The following is a 19404-nucleotide window of genomic DNA, read 5'->3' as shown; positions in this document are numbered from 1 at the left end:
ATGAAAGGTGAACTTCAGTCCCTTACAAACGGTCCCTCCTCTCTTGGAAACTTATCTACACAAAGCCAAATCCTCGGCTCTCTCTTTTCATGGTACAGGAAAACCAAATGATGATGATCATTTCATCATATGTATTCTTTGTGGCCTTGGCTTAGAATTTGATCCGATTTTTGCTGCAATCAATGCTCAGGATGTTTTTCCTCCCTTGGAGAGTGTTATCAGCAAGCTTCGAGATTTTGAACTAAGATTTTTGCTGCATGTGCTTTGTCCCCAGTTGTTGCTATGTATACAAACCTTGGTGCCTTTGCTTTAGGTTTTAAAGAAAATCGTGGTGGTAGGGGTCGTGGCTGTAACTTCTTTTCTCGATAAAAAAGAACCAAAAATCATGATCATTCTTAAATAAGCTCGACTGGAAGCAGTTCATAGGGCTCATCATCCCAAGGTCATGGTCATGGCTCCACTCATATCACTTGTTTTCGATGTGGTTATCTGAACCACAAGGTTGATAATTGTTGTGCTCCAGATGATGTCGTTGAACAGTATAAAGCTTTTGCTGCTCTTCATTCATGTGACATAGTAGATGAAATTTGGTATCCTAACACTGGGGCTAACCAACACATGACTGCCAATGCCACTAACGCTCAAGGTAAACACCCTTATTCTAGTAAAGAGTATGTCATGGTTGGAAATTGTGATCGTTTACCAATTTCTGCTGTTAGTACTTTCCGTATTCCTTCAACTAATGTCTCACTTTGTCCAACGTTCTCATTGTTCCTACAATGAAGAAAAATCTAATCTCAGTTTCTCAATTCACAAATGACTTTAATTGTAACTACTTGTTTTATCCTAGGGGTATCCTTGTTAAGGACCTGAAGACGAACAATGCGATGCTTAAAGGCTTCGTCTCAAATGGCTTATATCCGATCAATCCCAAGTGGTCTCTGCATAATTTAGCTGTTCTTCTACATAATAAAGGAGTCCACCATGTTGTGGCATGCTAGACTAGGGCACCCATGCTCCCGGATACTTGAAATATTGTACACAAATTCTAATGTGTATTTGGTTGCACTTGTTACGCTTATCTTCCGTACCAAGTGTCGATTGGTTCAACAGTGGCCCCCCACACCTTCTCTCTGTTGCCAACTCTAGGCTCTAGCCCTCTAACTCCTCCCCTCCTCACGAACTAAATAAGACTTGTACTTTACATTGATGGTACATGGTGCCCGGGAGCCATACTATTAAAATTGCTGGTTGTTTTGGGTAGAATGGATGGCTTAAATTCGAGGAACTTTCGCAAGGATTTGCTTAAATAAAAATGGTTCCTCAATTTCACACTTGTTATTTGCTAATGATCTCATCATTTTCGAGAAAACCAATGCAAGGAATGCCCAAGAAATTTCAGAATGCTTGGAAAAATATTAGGCTTGGTCAGGTTAGAGGATTAATCACAATAAGTCTCGTATTGAAGAAACACTGGAAATTGAAAATCCATGATAGACATAAGTTGTTTCTCTGGAAAATCATTTAGAACATTCTCCCTACTCGAGCAAGGCTCAACAGTTTTCTTCCAGCTATTCAACCTGAAAATATACACTGTCTGCTATGTAATACACGTTGAATGCCGTGCATGGGGCCTCCCTATCCCTAAATTGACATAAAGTAATAATAGAGACATGTTGCTTTTTTTTCAATAATAATTTTCAATGGAAGCAGTGTTCTATGCATCAGCATACAATGATAGCTAGGAGACAAGGGATAGCATACAATGATAGCTAGGAGACAAGGGATAGCAGAGACGTGGGCAAACAAAATACCCTACTTTTTTTTTTTATTTTTTTCTCTCTTGTCAACATCAAGAGTTTTTAGAGCATTTACCCCATAGCTTACTGATTAAAATTTAGTAAACAGGTTCTACGTTGGCCTGATTATTATGAGAGAAAATTTTGACTTGATTTCTAAGTAATTTTAAATATTTTTTTATAAACATTTTATTTGACTAACAAAATAAAATCTTCATCCAATTATCTATATTTTCTCTTATACTCATATTTGTTATAGTGGAAATTTAATAAAATTGTCACCATTGAAATGATCTATTTTTTCTTAAATCTGCCCATTTGGGAAAAGATGGTTTTTAAAAAGTATTATTTTTAGGAAAGTATTGATTTTGAGAGCATTACTGTTTGAAGAGATAAATAATTTAAATTATTTTACTAAAAATAAAAAGAAAAAAATATGAAAATAATAAATAATTAAATAATTACAAAGATGTGAAAATAAATAAACATTTTCAGATCAAGTGTCTCGAATTTGATACAACTTTCAATTCTTGACATCTCTCTCCTCTTAAATTCGAAAGCTCCATCCTTCAAGACAAGTTACAGTACAACATCTAGCGATGGTACTGTTCAACTGAATATCTTTTTACAGTACAACAGTAGTGTTCGATCGTTCTCGCTTTCTAATGAATGATGCGGATTTTCTGTTTTCATGGAATCTGAAATCAAGTGAGGATTTTGCTGCTCTGAACGTGAAACTTGATTTCTTATGAGCCTCTGTTTGGTGCAGAATACAAAGATATTTTTGAGGCCTTGGTTCCTTTTTCAAACGGGGAAGAAATTTGCTCTATAATTGTAGGAAGCCATTAAATACTGTTGTCTTTATGTCAAGAAGTCCGTTTAACACGTGAAATCAAAGATATAGAAAGAAATGTAATCTCCTTGCATTTCATGTTCACTATATATTGCATTATTGGACAAGTCTTCTTCCCTACACATTGCATACTCTGCATATATATTTATATAAAGGGATATTTCAATTATATATATCAATCTCAACTTTTATACTTCTTGAGGATCCTGAAATCTCTATTTATAGCCATAACAACATCTGAGTGAAACATGCCTATTATGGCTTCGATGTGGGCGATACTTGTGTTAGTTATTCTTGCTTACCTCCTGTTAGAATGGACATGGAGAAGCATGAACAAGACTAAGAAACTACCTCCTGGTCCAAGAGGCTTGCCTATCTTCGGGAATCTTTATATTTTTGGAAAATTTCCTCATCGAGATCTTCATCAACTAGCCCAAAAATATGGCCCCATCATGCACTTGCGCTTAGGCATTGTGCCCACCATTGTTGTCTCCTCCCCCCAAGCTGCTGAGCTGTTTCTTAAAACTCATGACCTTGTGTTTGCTAGTAGACCACCTACTGAGTTTGCAAAGCACAACTCGTATGAGCAAAAAGGCTTGTCCTTTTCTCCTTATGGTCCTTATTGGCGCAACATTCGCAAGATGTGCACCCTTGAATTGCTTGGCAACCTCAAAATCAATTCTTTCAGATCCATGAGGAAAGAAGAGCTTGGCCTACTGGTGAAGTTTCTTGAAAAGGCTGCCTCTGATTGTAATGTTGTTGATCTCAGTGCCAAGGTCTCGTCCCTCAGCGCGGATATGAGTTGTCGTATGGTGTTGGGGAAGAAGTACATGGATAAGGATTTTGATGAGAGGGGATTCAAGGCTGTAATTCAAGAAGCTATGCATCTAGGTGCTACTCCTAACCTTGGTGACTACATTCCTTATACTAGTCCATTGGACCTTCAGGGGTTGAGGCGACGCATGAAAGCTGTTAGTAAGATATTTGATGGCTTTTTGGAGAAAATTATTGACGATCATGCCCAATCCAAAGATGAAAATAAGATTAAGGACTTTGTTGATGTCATGTTGAGTTTCATGGGATCTGAAGACTCCGAGTACCCTATTGAACGATCCAATATCAAGGCCATAATCTTGGTAATCATTCACTGTGATTCAAATTTGTTGTTCATCACTTATTTCTTGACAATGATTTCGTTGCAGGATATGCTTGTAGGATCAATGGACACTACTGCAACATCAATTGAGTGGGCAATTTCAGAAGTCATCAAGCATCCATGGGTAATGAAGAAACTTCAAAAGGAGCTGGAAGATGTAGTGGGCTTGGAGAGGATGGTAGAGGAATCAGATTTGGATAGGCTAGAATACTTGGACATGGTTGTAAAGGAAACTATGAGGCTACATCCAGTAGGACCTCTACTGATTCCTCATGAGGCCACAAAGGACATCATTATCCAAGGCTTCCACATCCCCAAGAAGTCTAGGTTGTTAATAAACGCATGGGCAATTGGGCGAGACCCAAGTGTTTGGATTGATGCTGAGAAGTTCTTCCCAGAAAGGTTTGTCGAGAGTAGCATTGATCTCCGGGGACGGGACTTCCAACTTCTCCCATTCGGCTCTGGGAGAAGAGGCTGCCCTGGGTTACAGTTGGGTCTAACCGTGGTTCGGCTCGTGGTGGCACAGCTTATTCATTGCTTTGATTGGAAGCTTCCTAATAACATGCTACCAATTGAGTTGGACATGACCGAGGAGTTTGGCCTTACAGTTCCTAGAGCCAAACATCTACTTGCTATTCCCCGACGTCGTGGCCTTCACAAATGAGAAAGAATATCTGCTTTCTTCTTCACTCTATTGTCGACTATATTTGTCGATTTCATGGTAATGCATGTCCCTGTCGTATTCATGTTTTTAGAACTATTCAAGATATGATGTTTCTTTGAGTTTTAGATTTGCTTTTATGCAACTCATTGTAGTTTCTGTCCAATATGTAATCGAAAAGATATTCATAAAATAAGAGAAAGATCATTGTATGTGAAATACTCCAGCCAACTTACACAAGCTGATCACAAGCATTTGTAACTCTTCTCAGCAGTAAATGGCGGTGAAGCATCCAGGAAGAATAACTATCTAGCCAAATGTAGTCAACATGAATACAACAAGAAATAAATGGGTTTAAGTTTGATATAAATGAGTTCAGATTAAAATATATCAAGTTGATTAAACATGATTAATAAATGAGTTAGTCCTCTTAAATCGCAATCAAATGCATATAATATGCTTAAATGTTTTTTGAAGATACTATACAATATGTATGCTTCCGTTTGTTATTGTTGGTATTGGAATATTGATATTATTATAAGTTAATATTTTAAAATTATTGTCATTTTTTGTTGGTATTTAGTCACATTTCTTGGAGATATTAACAATAATGTGGCTACTAAAATTTCTAGATATTAATTTTCATATAAAATTATGTCAATTAGGTCAAACGGGTTATTTGAGTCAGTTGAACTTATTTGCACGAAACGAGTCAAGACACGAGATCGTGTAGTGCTAATCCAATTCTAATCGATTATTAAACAGGTTATCAAGTTGTGTTGTGCCATCCGTTATTTATATGCCTCTTGTTAAGGTTTTAAGTTCTGGTCGATTTAATGAAGTACATCGTGTTTGATTTAGTCTAAATAATAAAATAGTTATATCTTAACACGACAAGAATACCATATGTAAATACAAAGTATTTGCTATTTTATTAAAAACTCACCGCTTCTCATATGTTGCCGAACAAATGGCATGAAGATGCTGCTGGGAGCCCAACAGCAAGAGCAGCATGCATACAACACCCATGGACCTGATGTTTGCCCAGTTATAGAAATGACATACTGAAAACTTAGCCTTCGATGATCCAAGCCCATTGAGGTATGGATTTTATTATATTTATATTTTATTCCTTTTACAATTGTTCATATTAAATTTTGAAAAAATCCTTAATCTTATGTTTCACTGCACATGTCTTTATGAAATTTTGATAGTAATTTTACGTGAAAACGCGGTCAATTTTTTCTGCATTAAGTAAAAACTTGAAACTTTCTATTATTAAAAAATAAAAAATAAAAAATAAAAAAATTGATTTTTAACGATTTTTAAAATACCTTCCATTGAAAATAAAATTTATTTTTTACATCATTGTATTAAAAAGGTTGTATTTTATATAAATTTATAAAACAAAACGAATAAAGATTGGAGTTGAATAATTTTCCTTAAACGAGTATAAATTATTTATTGTATAAAAATACTTAACCTAAAACTCCCTTACAACTCTTTTAAAACTCTACATTACATGATTGATACTTTTATAAAATTGAATTTCATTTTCCATGAATTGACATGTTTGCATTGATTGATTATGAATCTATATAAGTATCATTGTCTTTATTAAATCTTAATTATTGACTAATTATTTGATATGATATTAGGAGATGTCGAGAGAATGGTAATAAAAAAAATTATAATAAAAAGAAGGTCGTCTGAAGCACTATTTAAGCAATTTTTTTTTTAATAATGTTAAGTAAAAGGTCCAAATATATATGTCTTGTATAAGAATTTTGAAAAACATGGGAGTCTTATTTAAAAAAGTGAGTTTCATATTTTTATGACAAAATTCAGTTTTTTATAAAGGACTTGCACGAGATTTGTACGTAAAAATTGTATGCAATATTTTTTTAAAATTTGACCATTTGGGAGAAGATGGTTTTTAGAAAATATTAATGTTAGGTCAATGTGAATGCTCTGATACCTACGTTGATGGAACTAAAGTTTTATTGCTGTGTGAGTTGATTGCTACAGGTTCAGAAGAAAAATGATTTGTATAAGTCCCAAATAGATAAGCCATATATAAGCCCTTATAAAAATGTGGAAGCCACCTTAGAAAGTGTAAAAAAAAAAACTATTTTTTATTAGTGTGATCCACTTTTTCACAAAGAACTTGTATGATTCTTGTCTATTTGAGACTTGTATTTATTATTACTCACTTCAAAAGTGTCTCGCGCTTGATACATCTTTCAATTCTTGACATCTCTCTCCTCTGAGATCTATTGGCTCCATCCTTGTAAACATGCAGTGTACACTGCTCTAGTGATGGGATTGTTCAACTTCCTTGTTGTGCAATATATGTTTTCATTGTCTTATTATCTTCAGATTTCTATTTCTATCGTTCCTCTTGCGGTATATCCCTATATTCCCTTTCTCTGTTTGTGGGATTGGTTTGTCAAGATATAATCCCATTGTTATGCCGTGATACATTGCCATTATTATGCCTTGATACCAGTTCTATGTATTTATATTCTTGTACATTATGTAATCCGTTATTTCCTTGTATAGCAGATTATACTTTCTGTAGATAGCTGATACGTAGTTGTAGTCTTATTGTACCCTTGAATGTCTGATTATTGTATTCACTATTTAAATCAATACAATAGCCTTGCATAATCAGGCTGGCTCTTTTACATGGTATCAGACGCCCTCCACATATGGAGTCTCATTCTTCATCTTTCATTCCACCTGTGGCTGATTATTCTTTTCTTGATTTTTCGCCTATTAAAACCACACTTCCTGATATTTTTACTAAACTAACCTCCAGTAGCTACTTGATCTGGAAAGCACAAGTTGTTCCTGTTCTTCATGGTCATGGTCTTCTTAGCTATGTGAAAAATGACATTGTTTGTCCACCTTCTTCCATTCTTGGTGAAGATGGTGAAATGCGCCCCAACCCTGTGGCAGCAAAGTGGCTCCACATTGATCAATTGATTCTAGGTTGGTTGAATAGCTCTGTGATATCCCGTATTTTAGTGTATTTAATTGAAGGAGTATTTTAATTAATTTAAATATTGGTTCTCTTGTTTTAAATTTATCGGATTTCTTGTTGGTTTATTTCTATGATTTTTAAGTTGTGAAATTTATTTTGATATGCCTTCTTAATATTAATTATTGTTTTGGATTTAAGTTGCTCTTTAATTTAAATTAGTTTGTTTGTGGGTTTTAAAATTATTGTGTTGTTAGATTTTATTATTATTTTATTTTAGCTAGTCACTGCGTTTAAATTATTTTATTCAGCTTATTGTTTTGAAATTCTTTTCGTGGGATCAATTTTGTGACCCAAGTTGTGAGGATTGAACCTCATTTCTTTCCCTCACTTTTTCTTTTGCCCATTTTTCTATCTCCTCTTCTCTTTTTCCTTATTTTCCTTTTTCTGCTTCTTTCCACTACTTTTCTTCCTCCTGTGTGCGCGACAACCCTTCCCCCTTTCCCCGTCCATTTCTTCTTCCTCCTAGTGCGCCGCTGTGTGCCATCCGTGAGCGATACCACCCCTTCCATTTTCTTCCCCTTCGGTCGGCAACCTTCCTCCTCCATTTTCAGCTCTTCCCTCACCGTCGTTAGCCTCCACGCGTGGCTCCAAGCCACGGCCATCTTTCATTCTAGCATTGCCGTCGCGCTACCATTGGCCACCATTCTTTCACCACAGCACCGGCGGCCTCCCAACTACCTAAACCACCCAACCTCAGCTTCGCTCTGCCGCCGTTGAAGCCCCTCCATCCCCATTTCCGATTTGGGTATTTTGGCCTTCAATCGCTATCGACACCACCACCAATGGCCAACCACCACTACCAATAGTTTCACCAAGACCCCGAAGCCCTTCCCTAAGCATCCCAAGTTTTCGTTTGTTCCCATTCAAAAGTTAGATTTTTGAGACTCACGACCCTTGTCCATTTTGCACTGTTGCATTGCTTTGTCGCCACTTCTAGCACATTCGTGATCATTCGAAAATTATATCACAACATTGTAAGTATATTTCCAAAGAACCTTTGAGATTAAAATGTATTTTTGCGCTAACTGATATTTACTGTGAACTGGTTAGTTGTGTCGGACTGAGTCCAAGGAGTAAGGGGATTGGTTGTATTGGAGGATGAAGTTGTTGTGTGATTGGATTATGTGGGTATTTGTTGGCTGTTGGATATTTGTGTCGTGTGTTGTACATTGCATAATTGCACGCATGTTCATATTTGTAATGAAAATTGGGTTTTCGTATAATTGCATACATGTTCATGTGTATATTTGAAAACTAGGTTTTCATGTGAGAAATGGTTTTATGTGCATGTGTATCACGACCCCAAGCCGAGATGAGGCATTATCTTGGTAGAGCTCCTTTGGTTACTTGAGAGCAGAATATACTAAGTGACATCCCCTGGGTTGTCGTTGGGCGACAACGAGATCGGACGAGATGGCAACGCTCTCGTGCTGACTTCATGGTCCCTCTTGCTGGCGGGGGTTAGGGGATGCTTGGCCACGAACGCGCTGGGTGTGGAACTGGGCATCGCTCGTTATGAAGTCTCTCGCACGGCCGTTACTCGTGGTGTGACGAAGTGAGCCAGGGTGTGCGGATGGTCCCTAGGGGAGATCATGGTGCATACGGTTAAAATAAATTATTGGGCTATTTTCTGGAAAAATGGCATGTGTTGGATAAAAGGATTTTGTGTGAATCATTTTTTGGGAAAATGTTGGATTATTATTTTGGGCAATGTTTTGAATATCGTACCGGATACTGTACCGGTCAAGGTATTGGAACGAAATATTTCGGTATCAGTACCGTTTCGTGTACTGCTTCGGGATAGTCGATATATGAATAAATCATATATATAAATTATATTCCAAAATAATAGTCTATATATGAATAAATTATATATAAGTACATAGATATATAAATTATAAATATCATAGTCTGAATTGTGGGTAAAAAAATAAGCTTATAGTTTGAAAAAATAAAAAATTAAAGGTCAAAATATCGGTCGGTACCGACCGAAATACAGGCCGGTACAGGTTGAAATATAGGCTAGTACGGCCGATACGAAATGTATATGATACCTGTACCGGCCCAATGGCCGGTATAGAAAATTTCGACCGTACCAGCCAGTATGGTACGAGATTAAACACACTGGTTTTGGGCCATTTTCTGGGAAAATGGCTGGAAATGTCTTAATGGATAAATTTTCTAGCCAAAATGGGATTTTGACGTGCGTTGGAAAATATTCATTTTCGGAGAAAATGATGTTTTGGGTCTAATGCATATTTCATCATATGCATGCATAATTGTTGGTTGCATTAATGCATTTTAATCTCTTGGGTTGCTTGGTTGATTACTTGCTGAGACTCATAATCTCATGGTATTCGATACCCTATGTTACCGTTTTATGGTATCGTAGATTTTGTTACAGATGATGCTGATGTAGGGCCTGAGGATTCGACTCTGCCGGAGGAGGGATATGGGATCACTCTCTTATGTTTGGGATTTGTTTCCCGCTTGCTGAATTGTGTATTTTGGTATTATGATGTCTTATGGGATAACTGTTTTGCTTTTTGAAACACTTTGGTTTTAGTGAATTTGTATTAAACAATTTTGGTACTTAGTCGTCTTATTTAAATTATTCGCTGGTTTGTTTTGTTGTACACTGTTGCATATAGACATACTTGGCACTTATCGTTGGGATGCGTGACTGTGTTGTCATTATCTAGGTGTCTCGATTCTTGAGTTTCCGTTCGTGGGGGTCGGGGGCGCCACAACTCCCTTTCCGATGCACCTTTGTCTCAGGTGATCAGTTGTGAGACTTCCCATGCTACTTGAGATGTTCTGGAAACCTTATATGGTATGCACACTAGATATCATATTTAACAAATGAAAGGTGAACTTCAGTCCCTTACAAACGGTCCCTCCTCTCTCGAAAACTTATCTACACAAAGCCAAATCCTCGGCTCTCTCTCTTCTTGGTGCAGGAAAACCAAATGATGATGATGATTTCATCATATGTATTCTTTGTGGCCTTGGCTTAGAATTTGATCCAATTTTTGCTACAATCAAGGCTTAGGATGTTTTTCCTCCCTTGGAGAGTGTTAGCAGCAAGCTTCGAGATTTTGAACTAAGATTTTTGCTGCATGTGCTTTGTCCCCCATTGTTGCTATGTATACAAACCTTGGTGCCTTTGCTTTAGGTTTTAAAGGAAATTGTGGTGGTAGGGGTCGTGGCTGTAACTCCTTTTCTCGATAAAAAAGAACCAAGAATCATGATCATTCTTAAGTAAGCTCGACTGGAAGCAGTTCATAGGGCTCATCCTCTCGAGGTCATGGTCATGGCTCCACTCATATCACTTGTTTTCGATGTGGTTATCTGAACCACAAGGTTGATAATTGTTGTGCTCCAGATGATGTCGTTGAACAGTATAAAGCTTTTGCTACTCTTCATTCATGTGACACAGTAGATGAAATTTGGTATCCTAACACTGGGGCTAACCAACACATGACTACCAATGCCACTAACGCTCAAGGTAAACACCCTTATTCTAGTAAAGAGTATGTCATGGTTGGAAATTGTGATGGCTTACCAATTTATGCTGTTAGTACTTTCCGTATTCCTTCAACTAATGTCTCACTTTGTCCAACGTTCTCATTGTTCCTACAATAAAGAAAAATCTAATCTCAGTTTCTCAATTCACAAATGACTTTAATTGTAACTACTTGTTTTATCCTAGGGGTATCCTTGTTAAGGACCTGAAGACGAACAATGCGATGCTTAAAGGCTTCGTCTCAAATGGCTTATATCCGATCAATCCCAAGTGGTCTCTGCATAATTTAGCTGTTCTTCTACATAATAAAGAGTCCACCATGTTGTGGCATGCTAGACTAGGGCACCCATGCTCCCGGATACTTGAAATATTGTACACAAATTCTAATGTGTATTTGGTTGCACTTGTTACGCTTATCTTCCGTACCAAGTGTCGATTGGTTCAACAGTGGCCCCCCACACCTTCTCTCTGTTGCCAACTCTAGGCTCTAGCCCTCTAACTCCTCCCCTCCTCACGAACTAAATAAGACTTGTACTTTACATTGATGGTACATGGTGCCCGGGAGCCATACTATTAAAATTGCTGGTTGTTTTGGGTAGAATGGATGGCTTAAATTCGAGGAACTTTCGCAAGGATTTGCTTAAATAAAAATGGTTCCTCAATTTCACACTTGTTATTTGCTAATGATCTCATCATTTTCGAGAAAACCAATGCAAGGAATGCCCAAGAAATTTCAGAATGCTTGGAAAAATATTAGGCTTGGTCAGGTTAGAGGATTAATCACAATAAGTCTCGTATTGAAGAAACACTGGAAATTGAAAATCCATGATAGACATAAGTTGTTTCTCTGGAAAATCATTTAGAACATTCTCCCTACTCGAGCAAGGCTCAACAGTTTTCTTCCAGCTATTCAACCTGAAAATATACACTGTCTGCTATGTAATACACGTTGAATGCCGTGCATGGGGCCTCCCTATCCCTAAATTGACATAAAGTAATAATAGAGACATGTTGCTTTTTTTTCAATAATAATTTTCAATGGAAGCAGTGTTCTATGCATCAGCATACAATGATAGCTAGGAGACAAGGGATAGCATACAATGATAGCTAGGAGACAAGGGATAGCAGAGACGTGGGCAAACAAAATACCCTACTTTTTTTTTTTATTTTTTTCTCTCTTGTCAACATCAAGAGTTTTTAGAGCATTTACCCCATAGCTTACTGATTAAAATTTAGTAAACAGGTTCTACGTTGGCCTGATTATTATGAGAGAAAATTTTGACTTGATTTCTAAGTAATTTTAAATATTTTTTTATAAACATTTTATTTGACTAACAAAATAAAATCTTCATCCAATTATCTATATTTTCTCTTATACTCATATTTGTTATAGTGGAAATTTAATAAAATTGTCACCATTGAAATGATCTATTTTTTCTTAAATCTGCCCATTTGGGAAAAGATGGTTTTTAAAAAGTATTATTTTTAGGAAAGTATTGATTTTGAGAGCATTACTGTTTGAAGAGATAAATAATTTAAATTATTTTACTAAAAATAAAAAGAAAAAAATATGAAAATAATAAATAATTAAATAATTACAAAGATGTGAAAATAAATAAACATTTTCAGATCAAGTGTCTCGAATTTGATACAACTTTCAATTCTTGACATCTCTCTCCTCTTAAATTCGAAGCTCCATCCTTCAAGACAAGTTACAGTACAACATCTAGCGATGGTACTGTTCAACTGAATATCTTTTTACAGTACAACAGTAGTGTTCGATCGTTCTCGCTTTCTAATGAATGATGCGGATTTTCTGTTTTCATGGAATCTGAAATCAAGTGAGGATTTTGCTGCTCTGAACGTGAAACTTGATTTCTTATGAGCCTCTGTTTGGTGCAGAATACAAAGATATTTTTGAGGCCTTGGTTCCTTTTTCAAACGGGGAAGAAATTTGCTCTATAATTGTAGGAAGCCATTAAATACTGTTGTCTTTATGTCAAGAAGTCCGTTTAACACGTGAAATCAAAGATATAGAAAGAAATGTAATCTCCTTGCATTTCATGTTCACTATATATTGCATTATTGGACAAGTCTTCTTCCCTACACATTGCATACTCTGCATATATATTTATATAAAGGGATATTTCAATTATATATATCAATCTCAACTTTTATACTTCTTGAGGATCCTGAAATCTCTATTTATAGCCATAACAACATCTGAGTGAAACATGCCTATTATGGCTTCGATGTGGGCGATACTTGTGTTAGTTATTCTTGCTTACCTCCTGTTAGAATGGACATGGAGAAGCATGAACAAGACTAAGAAACTACCTCCTGGTCCAAGAGGCTTGCCTATCTTCGGGAATCTTTATATTTTTGGAAAATTTCCTCATCGAGATCTTCATCAACTAGCCCAAAAATATGGCCCCATCATGCACTTGCGCTTAGGCATTGTGCCCACCATTGTTGTCTCCTCCCCCCAAGCTGCTGAGCTGTTTCTTAAAACTCATGACCTTGTGTTTGCTAGTAGACCACCTACTGAGTTTGCAAAGCACAACTCGTATGAGCAAAAAGGCTTGTCCTTTTCTCCTTATGGTCCTTATTGGCGCAACATTCGCAAGATGTGCACCCTTGAATTGCTTGGCAACCTCAAAATCAATTCTTTCAGATCCATGAGGAAAGAAGAGCTTGGCCTACTGGTGAAGTTTCTTGAAAAGGCTGCCTCTGATTGTAATGTTGTTGATCTCAGTGCCAAGGTCTCGTCCCTCAGCGCAGATATGAGTTGTCGTATGGTGTTGGGGAAGAAGTACATGGATAAGGATTTTGATGAGAGGGGATTCAAGGCTGTAATTCAAGAAGCTATGCATCTAGGTGCTACTCCTAACCTTGGTGACTACATTCCTTATACTAGTCCCTTGGACCTTCAGGGGTTGAGGCGACGCATGAAGGCTGTTAGTAAGATATTTGATGGCTTTTTGGAGAAAATTATTGACGATCATGCCCAATCCAAAGATGAAAATAAGATTAAGGACTTTGTTGATGTCATGTTGAGTTTCATGGGATCTGAAGACTCCGAGTACCCTATTGAACGATCCAATATCAAGGCCATAATCTTGGTAATCATTCACTGTGATTCAAATTTGTTGTTCATCACTTATTTCTTGACAATGATTTCGTTGCAGGATATGCTTGTAGGATCAATGGACACTACTGCAACATCAATTGAGTGGGCAATTTCAGAAGTCATCAAGCATCCATGGGTAATGAAGAAACTTCAAAAGGAGCTGGAAGATGTAGTGGGCTTGGAGAGGATGGTAGAGGAATCAGATTTGGATAGGCTAGAATACTTGGACATGGTTGTAAAGGAAACTATGAGGCTACATCCAGTAGGACCTCTACTGATTCCTCATGAGGCCACAAAGGACATCATTATCCAAGGCTTCCACATCCCCAAGAAGTCTAGGTTGTTAATAAACGCATGGGCAATTGGGCGAGACCCAAGTGTTTGGATTGATGCTGAGAAGTTCTTCCCAGAAAGGTTTGTCGAGAGTAGCATTGATCTCCGGGGACGGGACTTCCAACTTCTCCCATTCGGCTCTGGGAGAAGAGGCTGCCCTGGGTTACAGTTGGGTCTAACCGTGGTTCGGCTCGTGGTGGCACAGCTTATTCATTGCTTTGATTGGAAGCTTCCTAATAACATGCTACCAATTGAGTTGGACATGACCGAGGAGTTTGGCCTTACAGTTCCTAGAGCCAAACATCTACTTGCTATTCCCCGACGTCGTGGCCTTCACAAATGAGAAAGAATATCTGCTTTCTTCTTCACTCTATTGTCGACTATATTTGTCGATTTCATGGTAATGCATGTCCCTGTCGTATTCATGTTTTTAGAACTATTCAAGATATGATGTTCCTTTGAGTTTTAGATTTGCTTTTATGCAACTCATTGTAGTTTCTGTCCAATATGTAATCGAAAAGATATTCATAAAATAAGAGAAACGTCATTGTATGTGAAATACTCTCGCCAGCTTACACAAGCTGATCACAAGCATTTGTAACTCTTCTCAGCAGTAATTGGCAATGAAACATCCAGGAAGAATAACTATCTAGCCAACTGTAGTCAACATGAATACAACAAGAAATAAATGGGTTTAATTTTGTTATAAATGAGTTTCGATTAAAATATATCGAGTTGATTAGACACGATTAATAAATGAGTCAGTCCTCTTAAATCGCAATCAAATGCATATAATATGCTTAAATGTTTTTTGAAGATACTATACAATATGTATGCTTCCGTTTGTTATTGTTGAGATTGGAATATTGATATTATTATAAGTTAATATTTTAAAATTATTGTCATTTTTTGTTGGTATTTAGTTACATTTCTTGGAGATATTAACAATAATGCGGCTACTAAAATTTCTAGATATTAATTTTTATATAAAATTATGTCAATTAGGTCAAACATGTTATATATACAAGTTTGTTGAACTTATTTGCATGAAACGGGTCAAGATGCGGGATCGTGTAGTGTTAATTCAATTCTAATTGATTATTAAACAAGTTATTAAGTTTTGTTATCTCATCCGTTATTTATACGAGTCTTGTTAAGATTTTAAGTTATGGACGATTTAATTTAGCACATCTTGTTATCTCATCCGTTATTTATACGAGTCTATGTAATAAAATATTTATATCTTAATAAGAATACGAACTATAAATACAAATTATTTGCTATTTTTTAAAAAACTCAGCGCTTCTCATATTGTAGGCCGAACAAATGGCATGAAGATGTTGCTGGGAGCTCGACATCAAGAGCAGCATGCATACAACACCCATGGACCTGATGTTTCCCCAGTTATAGAAATGACATACTGCAAAGTTAGCCTTCCATGATCCAAGCCCATTGAGGTATGGATTTTATTATATTTATATTTTATTCCATTTACAATTGTGCATATTAAATTTTGAAAAAGTACTTAATCTTATATTTCACTGCACATGACTTTATGAAATTTTTATAGTAATTTTACGTGGAAACGCGGTCTATTTTTTCTGCATTAAGTAAAAACAAGAATTTTTCTATTATTAAAAAATAAAAAATAAAATAAATTGATTTTTGAAGATTTTTAAAATACCTTCCATTGAAAATAAAATTATTATTTTTACATCATTTTATTAAAAAGGTTTTATTTTATATAAATTTATAAAACAAAATGAAAAAAAGATTGGAGTTGAATAATTTTCCTTAAATGTGTAGAAACTATTTATTGTATAAAAATACTTAACCTAAAACTCCCTTACAACTCACTCTACATTACGTCATTGATACTTTTATAAAATTGAATTTCATTTTCCATGAATTGACATGTTTGCATTGATTGATTATGAATCTATATAAGTATCATTGTCTTTATTAAATCTTAATTATTGAGATATTAGGAGATATTGAGAGAATGATAATAAAAAAAATTATAATAAAAGGAAGGCCGTCTTATGCACTATTTAAGCAATTTTTTCTTTAGTACTGTTAAGTACAAGATCCAAATATACAAGTTTTGTACAAGAATTTTGAAAAAATTGTGAGTCTCATTAAAAAAAGATGAGTTTTTCATATTCTTATGAAGAAATTCACTTTTTTTTTTTTATGAAGGACTTGCACAAGATTTGTACGTAAAGATTGTATGCATTATTTTTCATCTTTACGCATTATTTTTCTTAAATTCGACCATTTGGGAAAAGATGGTTTTTAAAAAATATTATTGTTATGAAAGTATTGATTTTAAAAATATTATCGTTTGAAGAGATAAATAATTTTAAAAAATTTTGCTACAAATAAAAAGTCGAAAACACGGGCACAACAAATAATTAAATAATTACGAAGATATGAAAATAAATAAATTATAAAATTTCCTCTGCATTGTATTTTTGAAAGACAAAAATAAAAATAAAAAAAATAAAAAAGATGCATAGAAAAGATGAAGAATTAAAATAAAATAAAAAAGATACAATTTTTGAATAAATTTTGACAAATAATTTGTTGGGTTAATGTGAATGCTTTGATACCTTCATTGATAGAACTAAAGTTTTATTATTGTGTGGGTTTATATCTACAACTTCAAAAGAAAAATGATTTGTATAAGTCCCAAGTAAATAAACCACATACAAACCCTTATTATTCTTATCTATTTGAGGCTTGTATCTATCATTACTTGCTTTAGAAGTGTCTCGCGCTTGATACATCTTTCAATTCTTGACATCTCTCTCCTTTGAAATCTGTTGGCTCCATCCTTGCAAACATGTAGTGTACACTGCTCTAGTGATGAGATTGTTCAACTTCCATGTTGTGCTATATATGTTTTCGTTGTCTTATTATCTTTAGATTTCCATTTCTATCGTTCCTCTTGTGGCATATCCCTATATTCCCTCTCTCTGTTTGTGGGAGTTTTCTATCAAGATATATTCCCATTGCTATGCTATGATACATTGCCATTACTATGCCTTGATACCAGTTCTATGTATTTATATTCTTGTACATTATGTAATCTGTTATTTCCTTGTATATCGGATTATACTTGATGTAGCAAGCTGATATGTAGTTGTAGTCTCATTGTACCCTTGAATGTTTGATTATTGTATTCACTATTTAAATCAATACAATAGCCACGCATAATCAGGCTGGCTTTCTTACATGGTATCAGACGCCATGCACAAATGGAGTCTCCATCTTCATCTTTCATTCCACTTATGGTTGATTATTCTTCTCTTGATTTTTCGCCTATCAAAACCACACTTCCTGGTATTTTTATTAAACTAACTTCCAGCAGCTACTTGCACTGGAAAGCGCAAGTTGTTCTTGTTCTTCATGGTAATGGTCTTTCTTAGCTATGTGAAAAATGACATTGTTTGTCCACCTTCATCCATTCTTGGTGAAGATGATGAAATGCGTCCCAACCCTGCGGCAGCAAAGTGGCTCCATATTGATCAATTAATTCTAGGTTGGTTGAATAGCTCCTTCTCTTATGCACCTTTGTCTCAGGTGATCAGTTGTGAGACTTCCCATGCTACTTGAGATGTTCTAGAAACCTTAAATGGTACGCACACTAGATATCATATTCAGCAAATGAAAGGTGATCTTCAGTCCCTCACAAAAGGTGCCTCCTCTCTTGGAAAATTATCTACACAAAGCCAAATACTCGGCTCTCTCTCTTCGTGGTGCAGGAAAACCAAATGATAATAATGATTTCTTCATATGTATTCTTTGTCGCCTTGGCTCAAAATTTGGTCCAATTTTTGTTGCAATCAATGCTCGGGATGTTTTTCCTCCCTTGGAGAGTGTTATCAGCAAGCTTTGAGATTTTGAACTAAGAATTTTTGTTCGGCGTGCTTTGTCCACTGCTATTGCTATGTGTACAAACCATGGTGCATTTGCTTTAGGTTTTAAAGGAAATCGTGGTGGTAGGGGTCGTGTCTGCAACTCCTTTTCTCGATCAAAAAGAACCAAAAATCATGATCATTCTCAGGTAAACTCGACTGGAAGCAGTTCACAGTGCTCTTCCTCCCGAGGTCATGGTCGTGGCTCCACTCGTATCACTTGTTTTCGATATGGTTATCCGAACCACAAGGCTGATAATTGTTATGCTCCAGATGATGACGTTGAACAGTATAAAGCTTTTGCTGCTCTTCATGTAGGTGACAAAGTAGATTAAATTTGGTATCCTAACACCGGGGCTAACCAACACATGACTGCCAATGCCACTAACACTCAAGGTGAACACCCTTATTCTGGTAAAGAGTCTGTCATGGTTGGAAATTGTGATGGCTTAAGACTTTCTGTTGTTGGTACTTTCCGTATTCCTTCTATTGATGTCACTTTGTCCAACGTTCTCATTGTTCCTACCATTAAGGAAAATCTAATCTCAGTTTCTCAATTCACAAAAGACTTTAATTGTTGCTTCTTGTTTTATCCTTGGGGTTTCCTTGTTAAGGACCTAAAGATGAACAATGTGATGCTTAAAGGCTTCGTCTCAGATGGCTTATATCCGATCAATCCCAAGTGGTCTCCGCATAATTTAGCTACTCTTCTACATAATGAAGGGTCCACCATGTTGTTGCATGCTAGACTAGGGCACCCACACTCCCGGATACTTGAAATATTGTTGACAAATTCTTACCTGTATTTGGTTGCACTTGTTACCCTTATCTTACCCCATTTGGCAGGACCAAGCTTATTTTAAATCTAGTCAGTGTGTCTTTCTTGGGTACTCTTTTCATCTCAATGGCTATAGTAACACAGACATGCACACTGGTCGGATCTATGTTTCTCGTCATGTCAAGTTTAACGAACTTTCCTT

General features: G+C 36.0%; 2 protein-coding genes and 1 pseudogene across 2 annotated transcripts; all 3 read left to right on the top strand.

Annotated features, from left to right (window-relative positions):
• The first annotated feature begins 2354 nt into the window (after positions 1–2354).
• On the top strand, positions 2355–4688 carry LOC118343748 (cytochrome P450 71AU50-like). The gene is made up of 2 exons (XM_035694794.1): positions 2355–3788; positions 3855–4688. The coding sequence occupies exons 1-2, from the start codon at positions 2901–2903 to the stop codon at positions 4470–4472; spliced, it is 1506 nt and encodes a 501-aa protein (XP_035550687.1). The 5' UTR covers positions 2355–2900; the 3' UTR covers positions 4473–4688.
• A 5792-nt stretch (positions 4689–10480) lies between these two features.
• On the top strand, positions 10481–10611 carry LOC118349752 (annotated as a pseudogene).
• Positions 10612–12809: 2198 nt separating this feature from the next.
• LOC109004131 (cytochrome P450 71AU50-like) lies at positions 12810–15063 on the top strand. The gene is made up of 2 exons (XM_018982568.2): positions 12810–14163; positions 14230–15063. Exons 1-2 carry the CDS (start codon positions 13276–13278, stop codon positions 14845–14847), a joined length of 1506 nt encoding a protein of 501 aa, XP_018838113.2. The 5' UTR covers positions 12810–13275; the 3' UTR covers positions 14848–15063.
• Positions 15064–19404: the final 4341 nt, after the last annotated feature.

The sequence above is a fragment of the Juglans regia genome, chromosome 10, assembly GCF_001411555.2.
Source record: "Juglans regia cultivar Chandler chromosome 10, Walnut 2.0, whole genome shotgun sequence".
NCBI classification, from domain to species: domain Eukaryota; kingdom Viridiplantae; phylum Streptophyta; class Magnoliopsida; order Fagales; family Juglandaceae; genus Juglans; species Juglans regia.
This window is presented reverse-complemented; position numbering and strand designations above follow the sequence as displayed.

Bases quoted from the DNA above. Each gene is read 5' to 3' on its own strand.
- LOC118343748 (XM_035694794.1), top strand. From the start codon at position 2,901: ATGCCTATTATGGCTTCGATGTGGGCGATACTTGTGTTAGTTATTCTT. The intron at 3,789-3,854 runs GTAATCATTCAC...ATTTCGTTGCAG, and splicing joins ATATCAAGGCCATAATCTTG to GATATGCTTGTAGGATCAAT.
- LOC109004131 (XM_018982568.2), top strand. From the start codon at position 13,276: ATGCCTATTATGGCTTCGATGTGGGCGATACTTGTGTTAGTTATTCTT. The intron at 14,164-14,229 runs GTAATCATTCAC...ATTTCGTTGCAG, and splicing joins ATATCAAGGCCATAATCTTG to GATATGCTTGTAGGATCAAT.